Source organism: Aulostomus chinensis, chromosome 5 (assembly GCF_037954235.1).
Source record: "Aulostomus chinensis isolate RoL2024-O1b breed Wild chromosome 5, RoL_Achi_v1.0, whole genome shotgun sequence".
Classification (NCBI taxonomy): Eukaryota; Metazoa; Chordata; class Actinopteri; order Syngnathiformes; family Aulostomidae; genus Aulostomus; species Aulostomus chinensis.
In genome coordinates, this window is record NC_141324.1 from 20,114,506 (window position 1) to 20,132,150 (window position 17,645).

The 17,645-nt window shown below is 40.5% G+C and overlaps 1 protein-coding gene across 1 annotated transcript; it reads right to left on the minus strand.

Annotated features, from left to right (window-relative positions):
• Positions 1 to 6,461: 6,461 nt before the first annotated feature.
• On the minus strand, positions 6,462 to 17,452 carry mylk4a (myosin light chain kinase family, member 4a). Its single transcript, XM_086203777.1, has 15 exons — positions 16,653 to 17,452; positions 13,785 to 13,922; positions 13,354 to 13,450; positions 12,606 to 13,059; positions 12,071 to 12,399; positions 11,390 to 11,495; positions 10,852 to 10,945; positions 10,466 to 10,575; positions 9,514 to 9,655; positions 9,340 to 9,410; positions 9,118 to 9,246; positions 8,895 to 9,047; positions 8,733 to 8,811; positions 8,047 to 8,101; positions 6,462 to 7,948 (listed from the first exon to the last, which is right to left on the minus strand). The coding sequence occupies exons 1-14, from the start codon at positions 17,193 to 17,195 to the stop codon at positions 8,048 to 8,050; spliced, it is 2,499 nt and encodes an 832-aa protein (XP_086059903.1). The 5' UTR covers positions 17,196 to 17,452; the 3' UTR covers positions 6,462 to 7,948; position 8,047.
• Between the last annotated feature and the right edge of the window lie 193 nt (positions 17,453 to 17,645).

Sequence of the window (17,645 nt, forward strand, 5' to 3'; positions counted from 1 at the left end):
ATCATTTGAAAATACAGAGGGGATAAATTGAGTTCTGAAATGTATATGAGAATTTTCTTTTATATTTTATAGATCTGATATATGAAATGCAAGTCTTTTGTGACTGATGAATAAATCATAAATCTTCCTTCAACTGTGTTTCTCAAACACAGCCACTGATTCAGCAAAGTCAAATATTTCTCTTTTTCTTGTGTAGATTTTAAACATTCCTTTTCAACTGATCTTTGACCGCACACTACAGTATATAACATATTACACAAAGTACAGTGTACTCAAAACTAAACAAAAATAGACTCCTGTTCAATTTAAGCTAATATTTATTATAATGTCAAAAAATTGAATGTTAGGGGTTTTTCGCAGATAAGAGTCACAAACATCTACCTGACAGAATTTCCCAACAGCTATAAATCGCTGGCCACTACCAGTAAAAGCACAAACATCATCCAAAACGCCCCTGAATAGACACAGACACAGTAAATCTTTTTTGCCTGCGTTGCCTTTCACAGAACACATAAAATGTCTCCCTCAAAATGGGCTCTTTGTGTGGTCAAGTGAATATGGCCTGAAGAATGAACCGCAGCACGTTGACTCTTTTCCTGTTTCCCCTGTCTAAAAGCAGACTGGACTGAAAATGAAGGCAGGTCCAAAGAAATGCCATACCAGGAACGCACCAGCAAAGACTCTTTTTTTAATACTTTTTTTTAGGTTAACTATGGTCAAATATCATCGATTCCTTCCAAAGTTTTACCCATGATAAAAATGATTTGAGTATGCATTTTATTGAGGTTAAGTCGGTGGAGGATGCTACAAATAGGTTTGTTTGCTAAAACGTGTGCTGATCCAGAAGTTGAGATAATTTCGAATGTGCTGGGGGGGTGGGGGTTATGTCCAAATGTAGATAAAGAGAGAAATTAAATCATCCTGCCTGCTTGGCCTCAGGCTGACCCTTGTCTCTCAGTTTAGGGTTGTGTCATCTATTGAATCCTCCTCTCCTCTCTTGAGTTCCAACGTGGGAAACGTTTCCACACCACAATAGCAACGGCCATGCTGGTTGTCTTTAAGATGCCTGAGCTTTCATTTTTTGTTTTTTTGTTTTTTTTGTTGTTGTTGTTTTTTGTTTTTTTTTAATCATGGAGCTGTTTTTTTGGGAGTCAGACAGAGAATAGGCTAAGGGTCTCTTCCCCTCGGTGCGGTCCCTGCTGCATCGATCATTCGGCGTGGAGTGAGAGGACAGATGCTGTGGGTGGGAGAACATTATTACGAGATGTACAGTATGGATACGTGTGTCAAGAATGTGCTGCTCTGTAATATATGAAAGTTATGTGGGGGGGGGGCAGTGTGTGAGGCTGTGGGAGTAGATAAAGAGGATCCAATAAAACATGATGGAGGTATGTTGTGGGCAGGATAAGTTGTTTGCATTGGTAAGGGGTCAATAAAGAGTTCATTTGTCTGGCTGGAAAGGGCTAACACACAAGTTGTGTGTTCATCCACCCACTCCTGCACACTTGTGTTTAAACACTAACCTCAGACAAAGGGAACATGCTCCTTTACTGTGTTTGAACAAGACGCTTGGCTCCATTTAGTTCCTTCAGCAAAGACTCCTCAGCAAGAGCTTAGGCATAAAAGAGGGGAGCACGTACGCACATGGAGGCCTGATGGATTATGGCTCTCTCGGCTACAGAGGCCTCTCAGCAGGACTGGCAGACTGAACAGAGACCCCGTGCAGGCCGAGGGGTGAGCCAGAGGGACGAGTAAATACAAAGCTGATGGAAAGGGCCCCGTTGTGGGACCGCCTGACCAGCAGTACAACCCAACCTGGAGATGATATGGAGCCAAGCAGATGACCCAACAGCGGGGAGCCTCCGAGATCATTAAAGACTTCAGCGTGGCCATTTGATCAATGTTGAAACCAGCGACTGAAAACACTCAACACAGCAAGCTGCTGTGTTTCCCCCTCCTCTGGAAATCAATCTGCGTGTGGGTGGGAGATAGTTGTTTTCATTTCAAAAGCCATGTTACATTGTTAGGGGGGGGGGGGGGCTGCGTTTAAGCACATGGACTCATCATATAACTTTTACTCCTCAGGCTGCAGTTGTTGAGTGATTTAAGACATTTTACAAGATTTATAGTTAAAAACACAGAAATGAAACAGTGATATATTGATTTAAACATGCAGAAACACTGACATATCCCCTTTCAAATGATATATGTGAGGTAACAATGTTAGCTAGTTACTTTGTGTGTTTTCGTGTTCTCCAAGCTTCTCCTATCTCTATTATCAAGCTTTTTTGCTGCTAAATCCACCTCTATGTCCTCTAGAGTTAGTCACTGTGGTCAGGCGATATCCAGTGGAATTCTGGGACAATATCTGAAAGCTCTAGCCTTTCCAGAAATAATGAGAGTGAACCAAAATAAGAAGGCCAGAAAACCAAAACAAAAAGCTGAAAGACACTGAAACAACCTGTGGGGCGAGTGAGATTTTGGAAAATGATCCCTGTTCATCTCTTTGAGTAAAGAGAAATACAGATTGAGCCACTTTGAAGGGATTTAATTGTGGGGGGAACTGAAAGTGGATAATTGGACGTTGTGTATTTACTGTTGGCGATCCTCCTCTGCGCTAAAACAGATCACTCACCCAGCATGTTTCCATAGAACATGGATGTGACGACATATGTACTGCTATCAACCGAACATAAACGTGTTCCACCACCCCCTCTTCCCTCCCTCCTCAAAAATCAGAACCACCTGCCCTCAGGTCCTGACAACTGGCTGGTTCTCTCTCTGGACCCCCTCAGAGACAGAGAGCACCTCTTGTTTGGACAAACGTCAGGGCCAGCTCTGCGGCTCTTACATGAAACGAAGACCCGGAGCAGGGAATCTTGCCCTTCACATAGCCTCCTAAAATCCGTCTCCTCCCTTCTGAGCAGGACCCAATATTTTTTAATTACGCACAGGAAACTCCTGTTACAAAGGACACTTTCTTAGTGGATCTGCAGGGAGGCTGTCAGGAGTTCTGAGGTCGCCCTCCACTTTTTTTCTCTCACTGGTCTTTCTCACTGAATATGTGTGGGCTGTGGATGTAGCCACTAACAAACTGTAGAGCATGCCACCCAGAGACTGGGGTCACTGCTGATGGTCTACGTTCCCAAAGTCAAGATGGCACCTGGTCTGTGCATGTGACCCCCTGTCTTTACAAACCCAAACTAGAGCCAACACCCCCCCCCCCCCACCCCCCACCCCCCAGCTCCGACCCTGACTTAAAACAACAACCTCAGCAGCAACTTCTGTCCTCGGTCACATATACTGTATCATGATACTTGTCAATATTAATAATATTTTATACAGCTGGATTAAGAGTTCGACATGTCAGCACGTTTTTTTTTTCCCCCTCAGGTTTTTTGCTCCGGTGGTCTCTAACTGACAGGAACTCAGGCACTATTTGTTATCTTTAGGCCCAATAAGTCCATCTGGTTTTGGTTTGGCTCTTCGAGATCGCCCCTGGAGATGTGGATGGAGGGGACTAAGGGGTGAGGCGGGGTAGTGGAGGGGCAGTTCTAGGAGGCTTTTTTTCCCCCCCTCTTAAATTGAATTTCTCACCATTTCAACCTGGGCCTTGGACCAGGGATAGAGCGAGAGCTTGCATTTGGCTCCCAACCCTCAGGCTTCTGAAAAACTATGAAAAAAAAAAGAAAAAAGAAAGTCAGACAAAAACTCCTTAGAAGAAATCAGTATCACCTGTTCCGCTGAGCGGCTCCCATGTTGGGAGTAATGGCTATTAGAGAACTCACATTCTCTCTGCCAGAGTTTGTTCTACAAGAATGTCTGAATTCTCCGCAAATCATTTTTGACATGAAACTGTTACTATCTAATGAAATTATGTGTGAAAATAAACAAATAGGTTGAACTAGACTAAACAAAGCAGATGCAGAGTCATAGGGATTCACGTTTGGAGCGTTATATTGAAATAATGTAAAAAAAAAAAGTTTATGACATGTAAACTGGGAGGAAATTTCTATTCTACAATGCAGACAACTAAGTCCAAATAATGTTGATAGATATGAATGTCGTGTACGGAGGCTGAAATATTTCTACAGAAAATCAAAGTTTTACTGGGAGGGGTTATTTAAAGTTAACAGTAAGTGATTTAAAGTTAAGAAATTGCTTCGATTAAAAAGAACGTTTGTTTGTGTGTTGGTTTGCTTTTCCTCTTATTCAAATCACTGGGGGAAAAAATGTAAAGGAAAAAAGATATTCCCAAAAAATATTGTGGAAATCAGTGGATAATTACATGACTGTATTGAACCTTTTGCAAGAAAACTATCACAAAATTAGATTAACAATAAAAAGGAAGAACTGAGCATGTTTTCATCACCTTATACACCTAATAATCTATTAGGTGTATAAGGTGATAATTTAATCTAATCTAAAACTAATTAAAACATCCAAAATAGGTCTTTTGAGACCGAGAAAAAAAAGGAATATTTGAACCTTGCCATTTCTTTCCAACATTATTTCACTTTTTTTTTTTTATTACATATTGTTAGAATGTTTTCTTTTGGCTATGTTATTTTAAGTTGTTTAAATAGTTCTAAGGTGGTTTTCCATTTCTGGCTACACATCATTTTTCTGAAAAGAAATTCCACAAAAGGAGCTGGAGCTCAAGTCAACCTCAAGTTTTCATACGGATGGAAGACAGTGAGTCTCCCGCATGCATCTCTCCTGTCACTGTCCAGTGACTGCTATGTAAATCAAAATGAAATCAAAATAACCCAAAACTGTGAATAATTTTGTTGACCCTTACAATTTTATAGCCCTGACAGTCTCAAACTACTGGATGTAAAAGTGGTCAATGACTAGGTTTCTATGCTTTATGCGGGGCAGTTTGCTTTTCTGGTATTTCTGTACAATTAAATACATGTTTCCTGAGGTACTCCCCTATAAAGTCTGCACTTATCCCTAACTAACCCTGTGGGCAATGTAAAATAAGACCTCACTGTCTTTTACAGGATATAACAGGCTCAAAGTTAAGGTATACTTTGTGGAAATGTAGCTTGAAATCTACACGTTCACCTCAATCTCTCATCGCCGTTTCCTCGATGTCATTCTCAGGGAGATTTTCTAGGTCTCAGCCCTTCCCGTGACCTACGTTCCAGCCTTCTCCTCTGCAATATATATCACAGTCAAAGCTCCGCTCACCCAAAATCATTATCGTCTCACCCACTCAGTTTATTTTCTCAGGTGAACAAACTGTATCGCACACAAACATACACACACACACACACACACACACACACACACACACACACACATTGTGGTTCCCTTATGCTCTGTTGGGCTCCAGGAATCACCATGAATATGTTTCTGTGATTCATTTTAAGTGATGGGGGGTGTGAGATCAGAGACAAACAAACTGAAGATGAGAGAAACACTCCATAAGACAGAAAAATACATGCTCCAAAGAGTTCCTAAAATGTGTAAAATTCCAATCTTTGTTATGATTAATATAGAAATAGCAGTTGAATTCTGAATGAACTTCAATCTAGCTGGTATTATTGGCCTATTAGTGTGTGTGTGTGTGTGTGTGTGTGTGTGTGTGTGTGTGTGTGTGTGTGTGTGTGTGTGTGTGTGTGTGTGTGTGTTTGCAATGTTTACATGCCTCAATCACCTCCGGAGATGTGGGTGTTCAGGGTCACTTGCACTTTAATTAATCAATTTCATATCTTCTCATCTCTACAAATCACCTCGTGATCCGCCATCTTTATATTGAGTGAAAGTCTTCAGAGTTAAAGTCTACATGATATCTCAGAAAAGGAAAATACGCAACAAATATTTGTTTTGATTTTTAACACTTTCAGTGAGTATGCCATTCATTTGTCTTAGACAGGATGAGAGAGGACACAGGAAGAGAAGGATTTTTTCCTTTCATGGACGGATTGTTTATCTGCCAAAATCCCTTGAGATCATGATTGAAGTTTTTGCATATGAAAAAGTAATATATGACAAATCTCATTTGAAATTTAAAGCTTCTTTTATATCATAATAATTTGGGTTTTCCACCCTTGTTCATGCATAGGCATTATATACTGAACTTTTCAGTGTTTGTATTTTCTCTCGATCAACAGCAGAAGTAAATAAACTCAGTATGTATGAAGAATTGAATTTTTATTAATATAAGAAATGAAAGCGATCAAGCTTGAAGTTAAGACACTATTTCAGTTTAATCGGTGTTTAAACACTTCAAAAAATTACATGCTGAATCTGAAATTGTTTACACTCGGTGACAACACGGTGTTCAACAACAACAACAACATATACGTTCATCTTGAAATTAAAAACCATACGAGGGTAGTGCGACAGTAGGTAGTGTTTTATACTTTCAGTTGGTGAACCTTCACAGAAGGCAGTTCAAAGATAGATTTTTGATGTGGAAAAAGCATCTAAAGTAATAATCACGCGGCAAAGAGTGGCATGAGAGCTTATATTACGAATTTTTTTTAAAAAAGGTTTTAAAAAAATGACTTTATATCTTCAGAAACTCCTATAACACAAAAAGACATGCAACCTTCTGCAGAATTTAACAATTAATAAACATTCAGCTGATAAGACATGAATTATGTTGTGTTTTTTTGTGAATAAAGTAAAAATGAAACCTCTTTATAAATGCAAGGCTAAAGCAGAATGAAACCGACCATACAAGTGTTTCCAGTGGAGCTACAGTACCTTGGTGTATGATCTACATTTAAATAAATAACATCATAAAGTGCACATACTACAGCACATGACAATTCCGTTCCGTCCTGGCGTATCATTTCTGTCAGCTTATGTAGGAGCGAATCTGTTAGTATTGTATTATAGTTATTCCTTCTTTTATATTTGACTTATATATTTACAGTTCAGCATCTATTTACAAGCCGATGAAAAAGACTAGTATTGTTAGCAAGGCCGTACAGATTATTATAACAGAAATATAATGCGAATAATGCGTTCATAAAGAAGCATTTGAGGTACTTTACTTAACATTTTAAGTTCTCATCTATCAGCAGTGGATAATAACAGCAGCGTGTATGTGGATCAGAAAGTGGATATTTAAAAGTGACAATGAAGAAGAAGAAGAAGAAGAGGAACAATGTGCATCCTTCAAACTGAACTTCCAAGGTCAAGTTTATGTGTATGTTCTAGGTTTTGTAGATATACTGGTTGTCCACTTTATTGGGGAATATGTACAAGGTCATCAATAAGCAGCCCAGGCGTGAATCCTACTCATCGATCCCAGTTGTTGACACTGTCAGACTGGTAGTGTATGGTGGTGTACTGGACTACGTTGAAAGATATAATGTTCCTCAACTCTCGTGTATGGAAACAGGCTGATCAAACTGATTTACTGCTCTCCAGCTCAGTCAAACTACAACATGCAGGTCAATAAATCTGACCGTGTCTATCAAAATGCATCACTGGGTCACAGCTGTTCTTATGGATTATATTAGATTTTCACTGTTAGGTGAAACTAGGTCGGATCGTACATTAAGCATCTTTTTTTGAAATATTTCTCACAAGAGAATGAAAACTATAAAATTAAAAATGCCCCGTAAAATAATATAATCTGATAAAACAGTGTGCACACAGCTGCTGAGCTAGTTTTACTGTGTGGACGGCATATGACATCATCACTTTACTGGATTAGAATTATTTTTCTTTCATGTTTTTCTAGCATTTGCTCAAGTAAAATACATTTATCATTAAAGTACAGTATAATTCATGGGGTGTTTTCTGTGTATCGCTCACATTAACACAGCACAGTGGATCACATATCAGGAAAGGAGTGCGGGGAAGCCGTGTTTTCACTTCATGGCACGAGCACTGTGCCCGGAGTGAAATGTGGGTCAATTACATGGACAGGAGTGTTGGTCCGAGTGGCCGCAGCTGGAGCCATCACATCATCCTGGAGCACCTAAAAACAGACAGAACATCTCTATTAATACGCCTCTGTTCAAAATTTGATACATGCTTCCCCCTTGTGGATGATTTGAAAACTGCCGACAAACCCACCTCAACTATCCGTTGGGGGCACGCATGATGAACGTCGAGATCTGCACATAGTTTTCTGAAAAAAAGGGGATGCAATATTTATGCTTGGGTCCATTATTGATTGAAATATTTGTATTATCGTGATCTCTGTTACTCATAATCTAGATGCTTTCATTTCCTCGACATTTTTTGTGCCATGCGTTTAGTTTAAAAATGTCATTTTCTCTTTTTATCCCATAAAATAAGATCATTGTTCCTGTTCCATACATGCAAATCTGACACAGGTGACAGAAATGCGGACCGCCTCCACCAACACACGTTTTTGGTGCTGTTTGTTTTGTTTCCTGTCCTGCCAGATCACCTGAAACTATGCCACCAAATGTTACCTAACTTATTGGAGGGTTGTAGCATGGGCCAAGGAAGAACCCTCCATATTTTGGGACAGATCCTTTCAAAATAGCAGAAACAAAAACAAACACTTTTTTGGGGGGGGGGGGGGGCTACAATTGCCTTATTAGAGGTACTGTATCCTCTTCAGATGCCCTCTAGTGACAAGTTTTATTCAATTACAGATTCAACTTTAATTCGAGGTGTTTTAATGATGTCAGGAAAGTTTCTTCAGTATTTCAATAATGTATTAACTGCAGAATAGTAGTTTCTCTATTGTCAGTTTATTTATAATGGAAGCAAGACAGCATGTGTTCAACCTTAGTATGAAGTCTGTGGTGAAGGGCTGGGTCAGACAGCCAAGGATGTCTTAAGGCCTCAGATGCCCCCATCCTCCAACTAAAAAGACATAAATATTCTGTTACACTCATCAGAGGTCGTCAGTTTAGCACAGAATCGGTAAGACCGAGCAGATTTGACACCTTTTATTCACTACGAGGAGTCTGGAGATGAAGTCTTTAGCCTCTGGAGACGTATCCACAAACTCCTGCTCCTCAAAGTTCCACTGACAAGCCAAGATGTTGTTCAGAGTCTCATTGTCGTCATCACCCAGGAAAGGACAGAGGCCACTCAGACTGACGGGGGCACACAGACTGTCAGAAGAAGTACATTTCAGCATGTCTTTGACTCTTTGTGTTTACTTACAGCATGTAGGTGATGACGCCGAGGCTCCACATGTCAGTGTTGAAAGACACAAAGTCATAGTTGATCACTTCCGGAGCGAGAAACTCTGGGGTGCCAAAATTCACTCGTAGCTTCTCCCTTGGTTTATATCTGATTGGGAAAATAATTTGATGTTTAATTTTCAAATGTGAGCAGAATAAATATGAATGTTCTTCATCATTACAGTCAGAGATAAACACTTACATCCTGGCAAGACCAAAATCAATGATCTTGACTTTATTTGTGACTCTGCTTACACAAAGAATGTTTTCTGGCTGCAATTCACATGAAAAAAAAATATTAGCGTTATTATTTTTTGATTTCTGTATCATATTGTTAAGGGAAGAATAACACATTTAATGCAAAAAGCTTTATTACCTTTAAATCCAGGTGTAGGATGTACATTTTGTGCATGTGCTGCAGACCGTCACAGATCTGCCGGATGAACACCACAGCATCCAGCTCCATCAACTTGTAGTTTTCATCAATGATCCTGTCAAACAGCTCGCCTCCTCCAACACTGAGAGGGCAAAAAACATGTGCAAGATATAAAACACTGAAAGTACAGAATTTATAGCATCTGATATCCGTTTAGAAAATGTGTCTATTCGTGAAGGAGCACATCAACTTTTTTGGGGAGATACGTTTATTTGTAATCCTCCTCAGAGCCACACAAGATGATAGATACCCTTCTCTACCTCTTCGCTTCAGCGCAGTCAATGGTAGTGGATGGTAAGCGTTAGCATGCCTCAGTCAAAGTCATCAAATACGCTCTCACAAATTAGTCTCTAACTCTCACAAATTAGTCTCTAACTATGAACTATGGTTGTGTAAAACATTCATTATGATAAAATACATCAATTTACAAGATACTGTCATTTTAGACTAAGACATTGTCGGAACTACTTTCATGACTCGGCTAATTGATTTGATGCAGTGCCTCTAAAGCTTCATCTTAACTTCGGGAAACAGGACATTTGCTAGCAAGTACAAGAGTAACATGGCTGACTTTGTAAGAGAGGATGAGACCCTGGATCTGGACTTAAGACTTTTGACAGAGGTATGCTAACAGTTCCCACCCATGACCATTCATTGTGCTAAGCTAACTAGCAGTCAGCCAGTCTCAGCTCTCTAACGCGAACACAGAGGAAAGAAGGGGATCTATCCTGAAGAAGTAAAATGTATCAATATAAAAGCTGGTGTGTTCTTCTAATTTTTTTGCATTTGATTATTCAGTTAATTCTACCAAATGAAAACAAACCAAGTGCTATCGGGGTCAGTATGATGTTGCAGAATAGCACATGCTAAGAGCACAAAAGAAGGAGCATACTATTCAAGTACAAGGATGATGTCATTCCTCGATTCATAAGCTGCATAGAGTTGGATCAGGTTGGCGTGGTCCAGATTATTCATGACCTGGATCTCATTCTTCACCACCTCCTACCATAAACCACAGACGAGCAGACACAGATGCACACAAACACACGTATATGAACACGATGAGAGGGGATCAGCTGTTCTCTCGTACGAGACAATCCATCTTCTACTTCTAGGTCAATTATTTCTCACCTAAGTACAAAGTCTTCACTGGGCTTCAGTTCCAAATGTTCTTGTGTTGTACTAGTATGTACCAAATATTGTAACTGCTTTTCATATCATGTGGCGCTTCTCTCTGTGTATCAATATTATTATGTCACTGTACAGGAAGTGCTGTACCTTCTCTTTCTGGCCTCTGGCTTTGATGACCTTCGCTGCCAAAGTCAGACCAGAGGAGTTTTCAACGCACTTGTGAACCTGGCCAAAACGCCCCCTTCAATAAAAAAATAAAGAGAGGAAAACCTTATTTCTGCAGTTGTTTCCTACCGGATATCACCGCTCCGGCAGAATCTGGTTGTGAAATCGTGACGTTTTATCGTGACAAAAAGACAAATCAAAAACTGATCTTCCTTCAAAGTTTTAGACAGTGTTACATTAACTCTTTTATTTCATTAAATATGAGCCGGGCTGTGTCTCCCCTTTGAAGACTTGGATTAACACTTAGTGATTAGCTACCAGCTGGCACCGGGGATACAGTTACACATACCACCCAATCCTGAAGTAAAAATAACTGCCATGACTTTAAAGTTATGAACCAAGGCAAAGGGGGGGGGGGGGGGGGGTGTAAAAGAAGTGCGGGGGGGCTACTTTCCCACTCTGATCTATGACCAAATAACTTTCTTTCTGTTCATCATGCAAAGGTTGGAAGAGCTCTCACCCGCCCAGGACCTCCTGCCAGTTGATGGTGTAGAAGTTGCTGATCTGGTTGGGCTTGGCTGAGACGATGCGGTGATTAAACGGCGCTGCTGGAGGGGGAGTGGTGTCTAAAGTAGGATGGGGGGGGGGGGCACAAAATATAATCTGTTTTAATAAGTTATGAGAGAACATTCATTGTTATCAGCTACAACAGGGATTGTAAAAGAGAACATGACAGCCATAATCAAGTTAGCACATCACGCACTGACATGCTATTATAAACAACTGCGGGATCAGTTGTTTGGATTTGTTCGCAGTACTCACAACTACTCAAAGTACAAGATGTATAAAACGATGAGTGAACCGGTTAAGAGAGCAACTATGAAGGGATCAAAGAAGAAAATATGTAGGTGTTCTACATGTACTACTTTTTCAGCCCTCGGTTTAGTCTTACAGACAGGAAGCAAAGCCTGATGTTTCTTCCTAATTTTTTGTTTGATATCTAATATGTACTTTTTAAAGTCTTTGCAGGCTTGAGGGATCGACAGTTATACAAGAGATGTCAGGAGCAAAAAGATAGCATTGCAATTCAGTTATTCCAAAGTTTAAAATCCTCTTGAACCTTGGGAAACATCAGCGCCTTACAGAACTGACAAGCGTGTGTTGAAATCTTTATCATACGACTCATGAAGTTCCAACTCACCAATAAAGTACCGCTCCGCCTCGTCCTCCTCCTCCTTTCTGATGTCATTCTCTGCAATCTTTTCCTTCCTCTCTCTCTCCACTCTTTGTTTCAGGTCTAACTGGAACTCAACTCCATCGGCCCTGAAGACGGCCCAGCCCTCCGACTCAAGCTTCTGTTCATCCTCCTTGTCGTCTTCCGTCTTCTCCTCTCTTTCTTCCTCTGCTGGCTCTTCCTCCAAAGCAAGACGTTCCTCAGTAAAGAAGGATTTGATGCTTGTGCTGACCTCTGTTACCTGCTCCACCTCCGCCTCTTCAGGTGGGGAGGAGGCGCTTGTGCTGTCGTCTTTGCTGAAATAAAGTTAATATCTTTCACTTTATCAGATATATAGTAGAAATATAGAAGAAATGTGACTGAGGATTGATCTGCTGGACTAAATATGTTTTTACATTATCAATTCTAAAAGGTTACTGAAATGGAGAATTTTTTTTTCATAAGACTTCTTAAAATCCACCTTCACACCAGACTAAATGAGATGATACGACAGTGAACAAACCTTGCAGCTGTTTGTTCTTTCTGATCATCATGAACAGCAGGAAGCTCAGGAATTTTGGCTATTTCTCCAGCGGAGGAAGCGTCTTCCTCCTCCTTTTTTTCCTTTTGGACTTCCTGCTGTCCTTCATCTCCCTCCTTCACTAAATCCTCAAGCTTCTCTATGATGGCTGCATCCTTGTCGGGCACTTTTCCCCCGACTTCTTCCTTACAAGCATCGTCCTCAAGAAACTGGGGGTATTCATATTCCTCATCCTTGGACAACTGATAATCTTCCCGCAGGTAATCCACTAAATTGCATTTAGGGTCAGCAAGTTGTTGATCTTTAGGTGAAACTCCAGCTTCCAGATCCAGATATACAGATGACAGCTGGTGACCTGATTTCTCTGCGTTCTCTAGGTTGAGTTTCTGGACCTCTTCCAGCAACAATGCCTGCTTCTTCTTTAAGGAGATGCCTTCTATGAAAAAAAAAAGAAAAAAAGAAGTGTATTTAGTCTCCCACAAACTGCCTTCTATTCAGCATCACTTCACTTCACCCTCCTATTGTGGGAAATTTTGCTCAATTTTTTTGTCAAAACAGGGAAATTCTCTGTCATTTGCATCACAACAATGCACAAAATTACATAGTAATTCAGAGCAAAAGAACTAATTCCAGTTTTTTAATTCCATGTTCTGTTGGTGCTGCTCCTGCTGACTAATTTGAAGCAAACTGACTCTGGCATTTAGGCACTGACATCATCATGTAACAGCACCTGTTGCATCTGGGGGTTTCATCTTCTTCTGAGCTTTCTGGACTTTGGGGCTCAAACAGGGTTTCTCTGCACCATCTTTGCCTTTGTGGTCCCTCAGCTGCAAAATACAGACAAAAGAAGAGTTTGAGTTTCATTTAAAATGATATAGCAAAGAGTGTTGAAGCATTTATATGGAATTTTGGGAGTTTTTTTTTCTTTTTAAAAACTAAACAGCAAGCTCATATTGGTATATTTTACTTTCTCAAGGTTAAAATGACAACACGAATTGTATCCTTGTACAGCTTTGGCGTGGTTATTTGAAGAAAACGATCGCAATCACATTCATAATACCAACGTACCAGCCTAAAGCCAGAGGAGTAAAAGTACTTATAACTACATGTGAATAAAGTGACAGTTGTCTGTATACCTAGACAGAGGTACAATAAACCTACAAAGTTTCCACATTTGCGAGAGGCGAGGAAATGCTTTGGTCCATGGAGCTTTATCTTGTGAGAAGGCTGCAGAGTATTGGGCTCACATACAGGCGTTATCTCTTGATTCCCTTTACTGGCTTTATTAGAGGTAGTTTTCTAGTAAAAAGACAAGATAACAAAGCTTAGTAGGGTTACATGAATGCACATAGAATTAAACAGTCAGTACAGCGATTAAAAGAGAGACGTATGATGAGTCACGTTTAATTTTCAGGACATGACAAATCTGATATCAATTAAAACATTCAATAAAAAGACACTGACAGGTTGATCTGATGAAGTTAGAGTCACATGTAATACAAACAACAAGGCGAATGAAGTGGAAACCAGACAAATGAATAGAATGCGAGATAAATTCATCAAATAGCAACTGTAAGTAAAGCATCCTCTGTTTTCAGGTTACAGATTAGCACCTTGATTGCACAACCCTGTGCGTACACTGGTTTGTCAAACAGCATGCCTTCATTTATTCATGGCAGATGGATAGGCAGCAGCGGGCCAGTGCATTTATAGCTTATCACTTGCTGCACTCAGCGATGGAATGCAATGCTGACCTTGAGTGGAAAGTATTACAAGCAACCGTAAGCTGTTGTTCGAATTTCGCAGCTCAGGAAACACACTAAACACTCTCTGATCAGGTTAACATGGAAAAAACCTGTCTTGAACCGAGGGTGTCTCACATTTGTTTTTTTGAATGCTGTCGTGAGGTAAACACCGGAGGAGATATTTCAAGTGCAGTGTTTTGCCCGGTGACAGCAATGTTCGCTGCAGCGCTAATCAGTGATTGGGAGATTGGAGAAAGTGAGCTGAGGCTGCGGTCACTAAAATGACTTGACAGAAACCGGAAAATCTCACACCTCTGCAAATGGAGGAAGCAGATACTTGACAAGTGCTCTGATAACAACAGAAACTCCCTGAAATGCAATTAAGGTCACACCGAAGCCATAAAATTACAGAATATAATCAAGTTTTAGTCACTGAAAATGAATCCGAAATTTCTATTGGCATAAGGTAGCTTCAATGTGGCCAAACTAACATACAAACTAACAAGTATTGTACTCTGTGTACTATGACATTACTATGTGATAAGATTGTACCATGATGTAATACCACTCAAGTGAATTAGCTTTTTGCTTGTGGGTCACAAAGGAGAAGAGATATGACTCTGACCTCTCAGTTAGAAAAGTGATAGGGAGTGCACTGATAAAATATTTGCAGGTGTCTCTGATGCAAATAAGCACTTAACAGCCTCAGGAACATGGTGTGACTTAGGATTGCATCATTTTAGATATTGAATTAAGCGGCAAGATCGTAAAAAGAAGGATTTGTCCATTCTTAGAAATCACGCCAAGCGAAAATTGAACATGTAATAGAAACAGGAGAGAGATGTAACCTCAAAGAGATTACATCAGCATATCTTATTCACGTATTAATTCTCATGGAACAAAAACTCTGCAGCTCTGCAGCATTAAAATACCACACACACCCTGAGGAGGATCAGCACTGTAGACAGCGGATGGACTGACACAGGAGGAACCTCTGACTCTGAGGCAGCATTATCAGCAGGGCTCCTAATAAAATTTAATGAAGAGCTATTTTGCACCTCAGGAAGTTCTGCTATTTGCAATCACATGACTTGAGGAAATACCCACAATATTACAACAGAGTATTTACAACTGAAAGTACCGCACTAGAAAAGTTACAAAACTGAAATGTATGGCCGATCAACTAACAACAGAGGTGTGCCTTCACACTGACTCATCACAATTTGTGGACCCCTGACTCCTGAAGGGTCAAAGTCATTTCAGACCACAAATGCTGCACCCTTGATCCAAAAACAGCATTTCCAAACCGGGCAACTCACATTTAACCCCTGGCCCCACATCAGCCCTCTCGTGTCCCACAAGGGCTCCCACAGTGTGCCTCAAGGAGGCCACGATGCACTTAAAAATGGGCTGACATCCAACAAGTACAAATTTTATCAAAAGGTAGGGTTTTAAGCAGAATTGTACTTTGTTGTTTCACACTGTAATATAACAAATTACGATAATTTAATTATCTTCATCTTTACAAGTGTGATGCGTTATTACTGTATATTCTGTAATCCTACATTACTAGCTACTTATCGAATAACTGCATTGGATAAGGTCTTCAATCAGCTGCATAAGGAACCGATAGAAAAGAATGATCAATCATTCCTTCTCAAGCACGTGCGCGCTTGCGCAAGAGTCTCTTATTGTGATGTGGACGGAGTTTCTGCAGGAGGACGAAAATGGCAGAGCGGTCAACAAGTTTGGAGGGATAGAAACGTGTCTGGACAAAAAAAAATCAACTGCTGTGAACACAACTTCATGTTGTACTTTCAACTGGCAATAACACAACAGGCCAATTTGTGGGGGAATGAAAACATAATGTAACTAATTACCAAGTATTACTTTTTTAAGGTAAGGTGTAACGTGCAATCAACAAATACAAATAAGTCACTTATAGCCCAAACACTGTCTGTAAGTGACGTGTCATTCATTGCCAAGAGCGGTGATTAGATGAGTCCACTTAGCTGCTGGAATGCAAAGACACCAGATACCAGATCAGTAATGAAAACTGCAATCAAAAGACCAAGAAATACAGATGGATGGACTGCAGTGGATCTTTGGATGAATGCGCACTAAACTTGCAAAATGTTGAACCTGTAATGTTTGCAGTGTGTTACTCTGCCTAATAATGCAACAGTAAAAAAAAAAAAAAAAAAGTGCAATCTCTCCACGTTTGGCTTCACTGTAAATTCAGACTTGCAGCTCGTTTTGGCCTGAGCCTGTTATCTAGTCTCACCTTGTCAGGCTTCTTGGTAATTGCATCTGTAGATGACTTCTTCTTCGTGGCTTGCTTTCCTTTACTGTCTTTGTTTTTGGAACCCTTCTTGGCTGCAGGGCCCTTGAACATTAGCTCCATAACACGTGAGCTCTTAACCGTCTCCCCGATGAAGCTGATGACCTGCTGCATGCTGAGGACCAGTTTTTCCATTCCCTCCAGCTTCTGAGCCTGCATCTCGGACCGTTGGTTGACCGCTGACATTATGGTGCTCATTTCTTTGCATATCTCCTTCACCTCCTGCCCCATTAACACCTGAGCCGGGTTCATCTCCCTCGGTAGGAAATGAATCTCCTCCTTGTCAACCTTGAGATTTTCCATATCATTTTCAATGCCACCAATGTCCTGAGACATTCCATCTAGTCGGTTTAGGACTCTTTCTTGGACATTGATGAGCTTGTCCATCTTGCTGCTGAGTGACTCAATTTGATTTTGGATGAGGTCAAAACTTTGGCTGTTGCCATTTTTCTGGTCTCCTCCAGCGGTCATTTCCAAAGAACTCATGGCTTCCGGTTATGTAAAGATCACATCAAGATACCAACTGGAGACAAAAAGCAGGACCACTCATGTGCGTGAAACAGAAAAAAAGACTTTTTCAAAAATCGCAGCCAGATCTACCCTTCGGTGTTCCCGGCACTTGTGAATACAAGTTACTAAAATCCAGAAATTAATAAAGCTATAAAAAAAAAAAATCAACAATCACAAAGCAGATCAAGAAAGGTGAGATGTGACTAGTATTCACATAAAGACATCTCCCTGGTGCCTGCTTCTCTCCACACTAGCGCTGGTAATAGGAATGGAGTGAGCCTGTGTGCCTAAATGTAAATGGACTGCCTACGTCAGCAAGGGTCAAGTGTTTTGGGGAGGGGGCTTGGCACTGCCTGGGGCATGAGACATTTGAGAGCCTTTGAGTGCGAAGCCAACCTCCGTCACTCGCCTACTAGGTGTCAGACT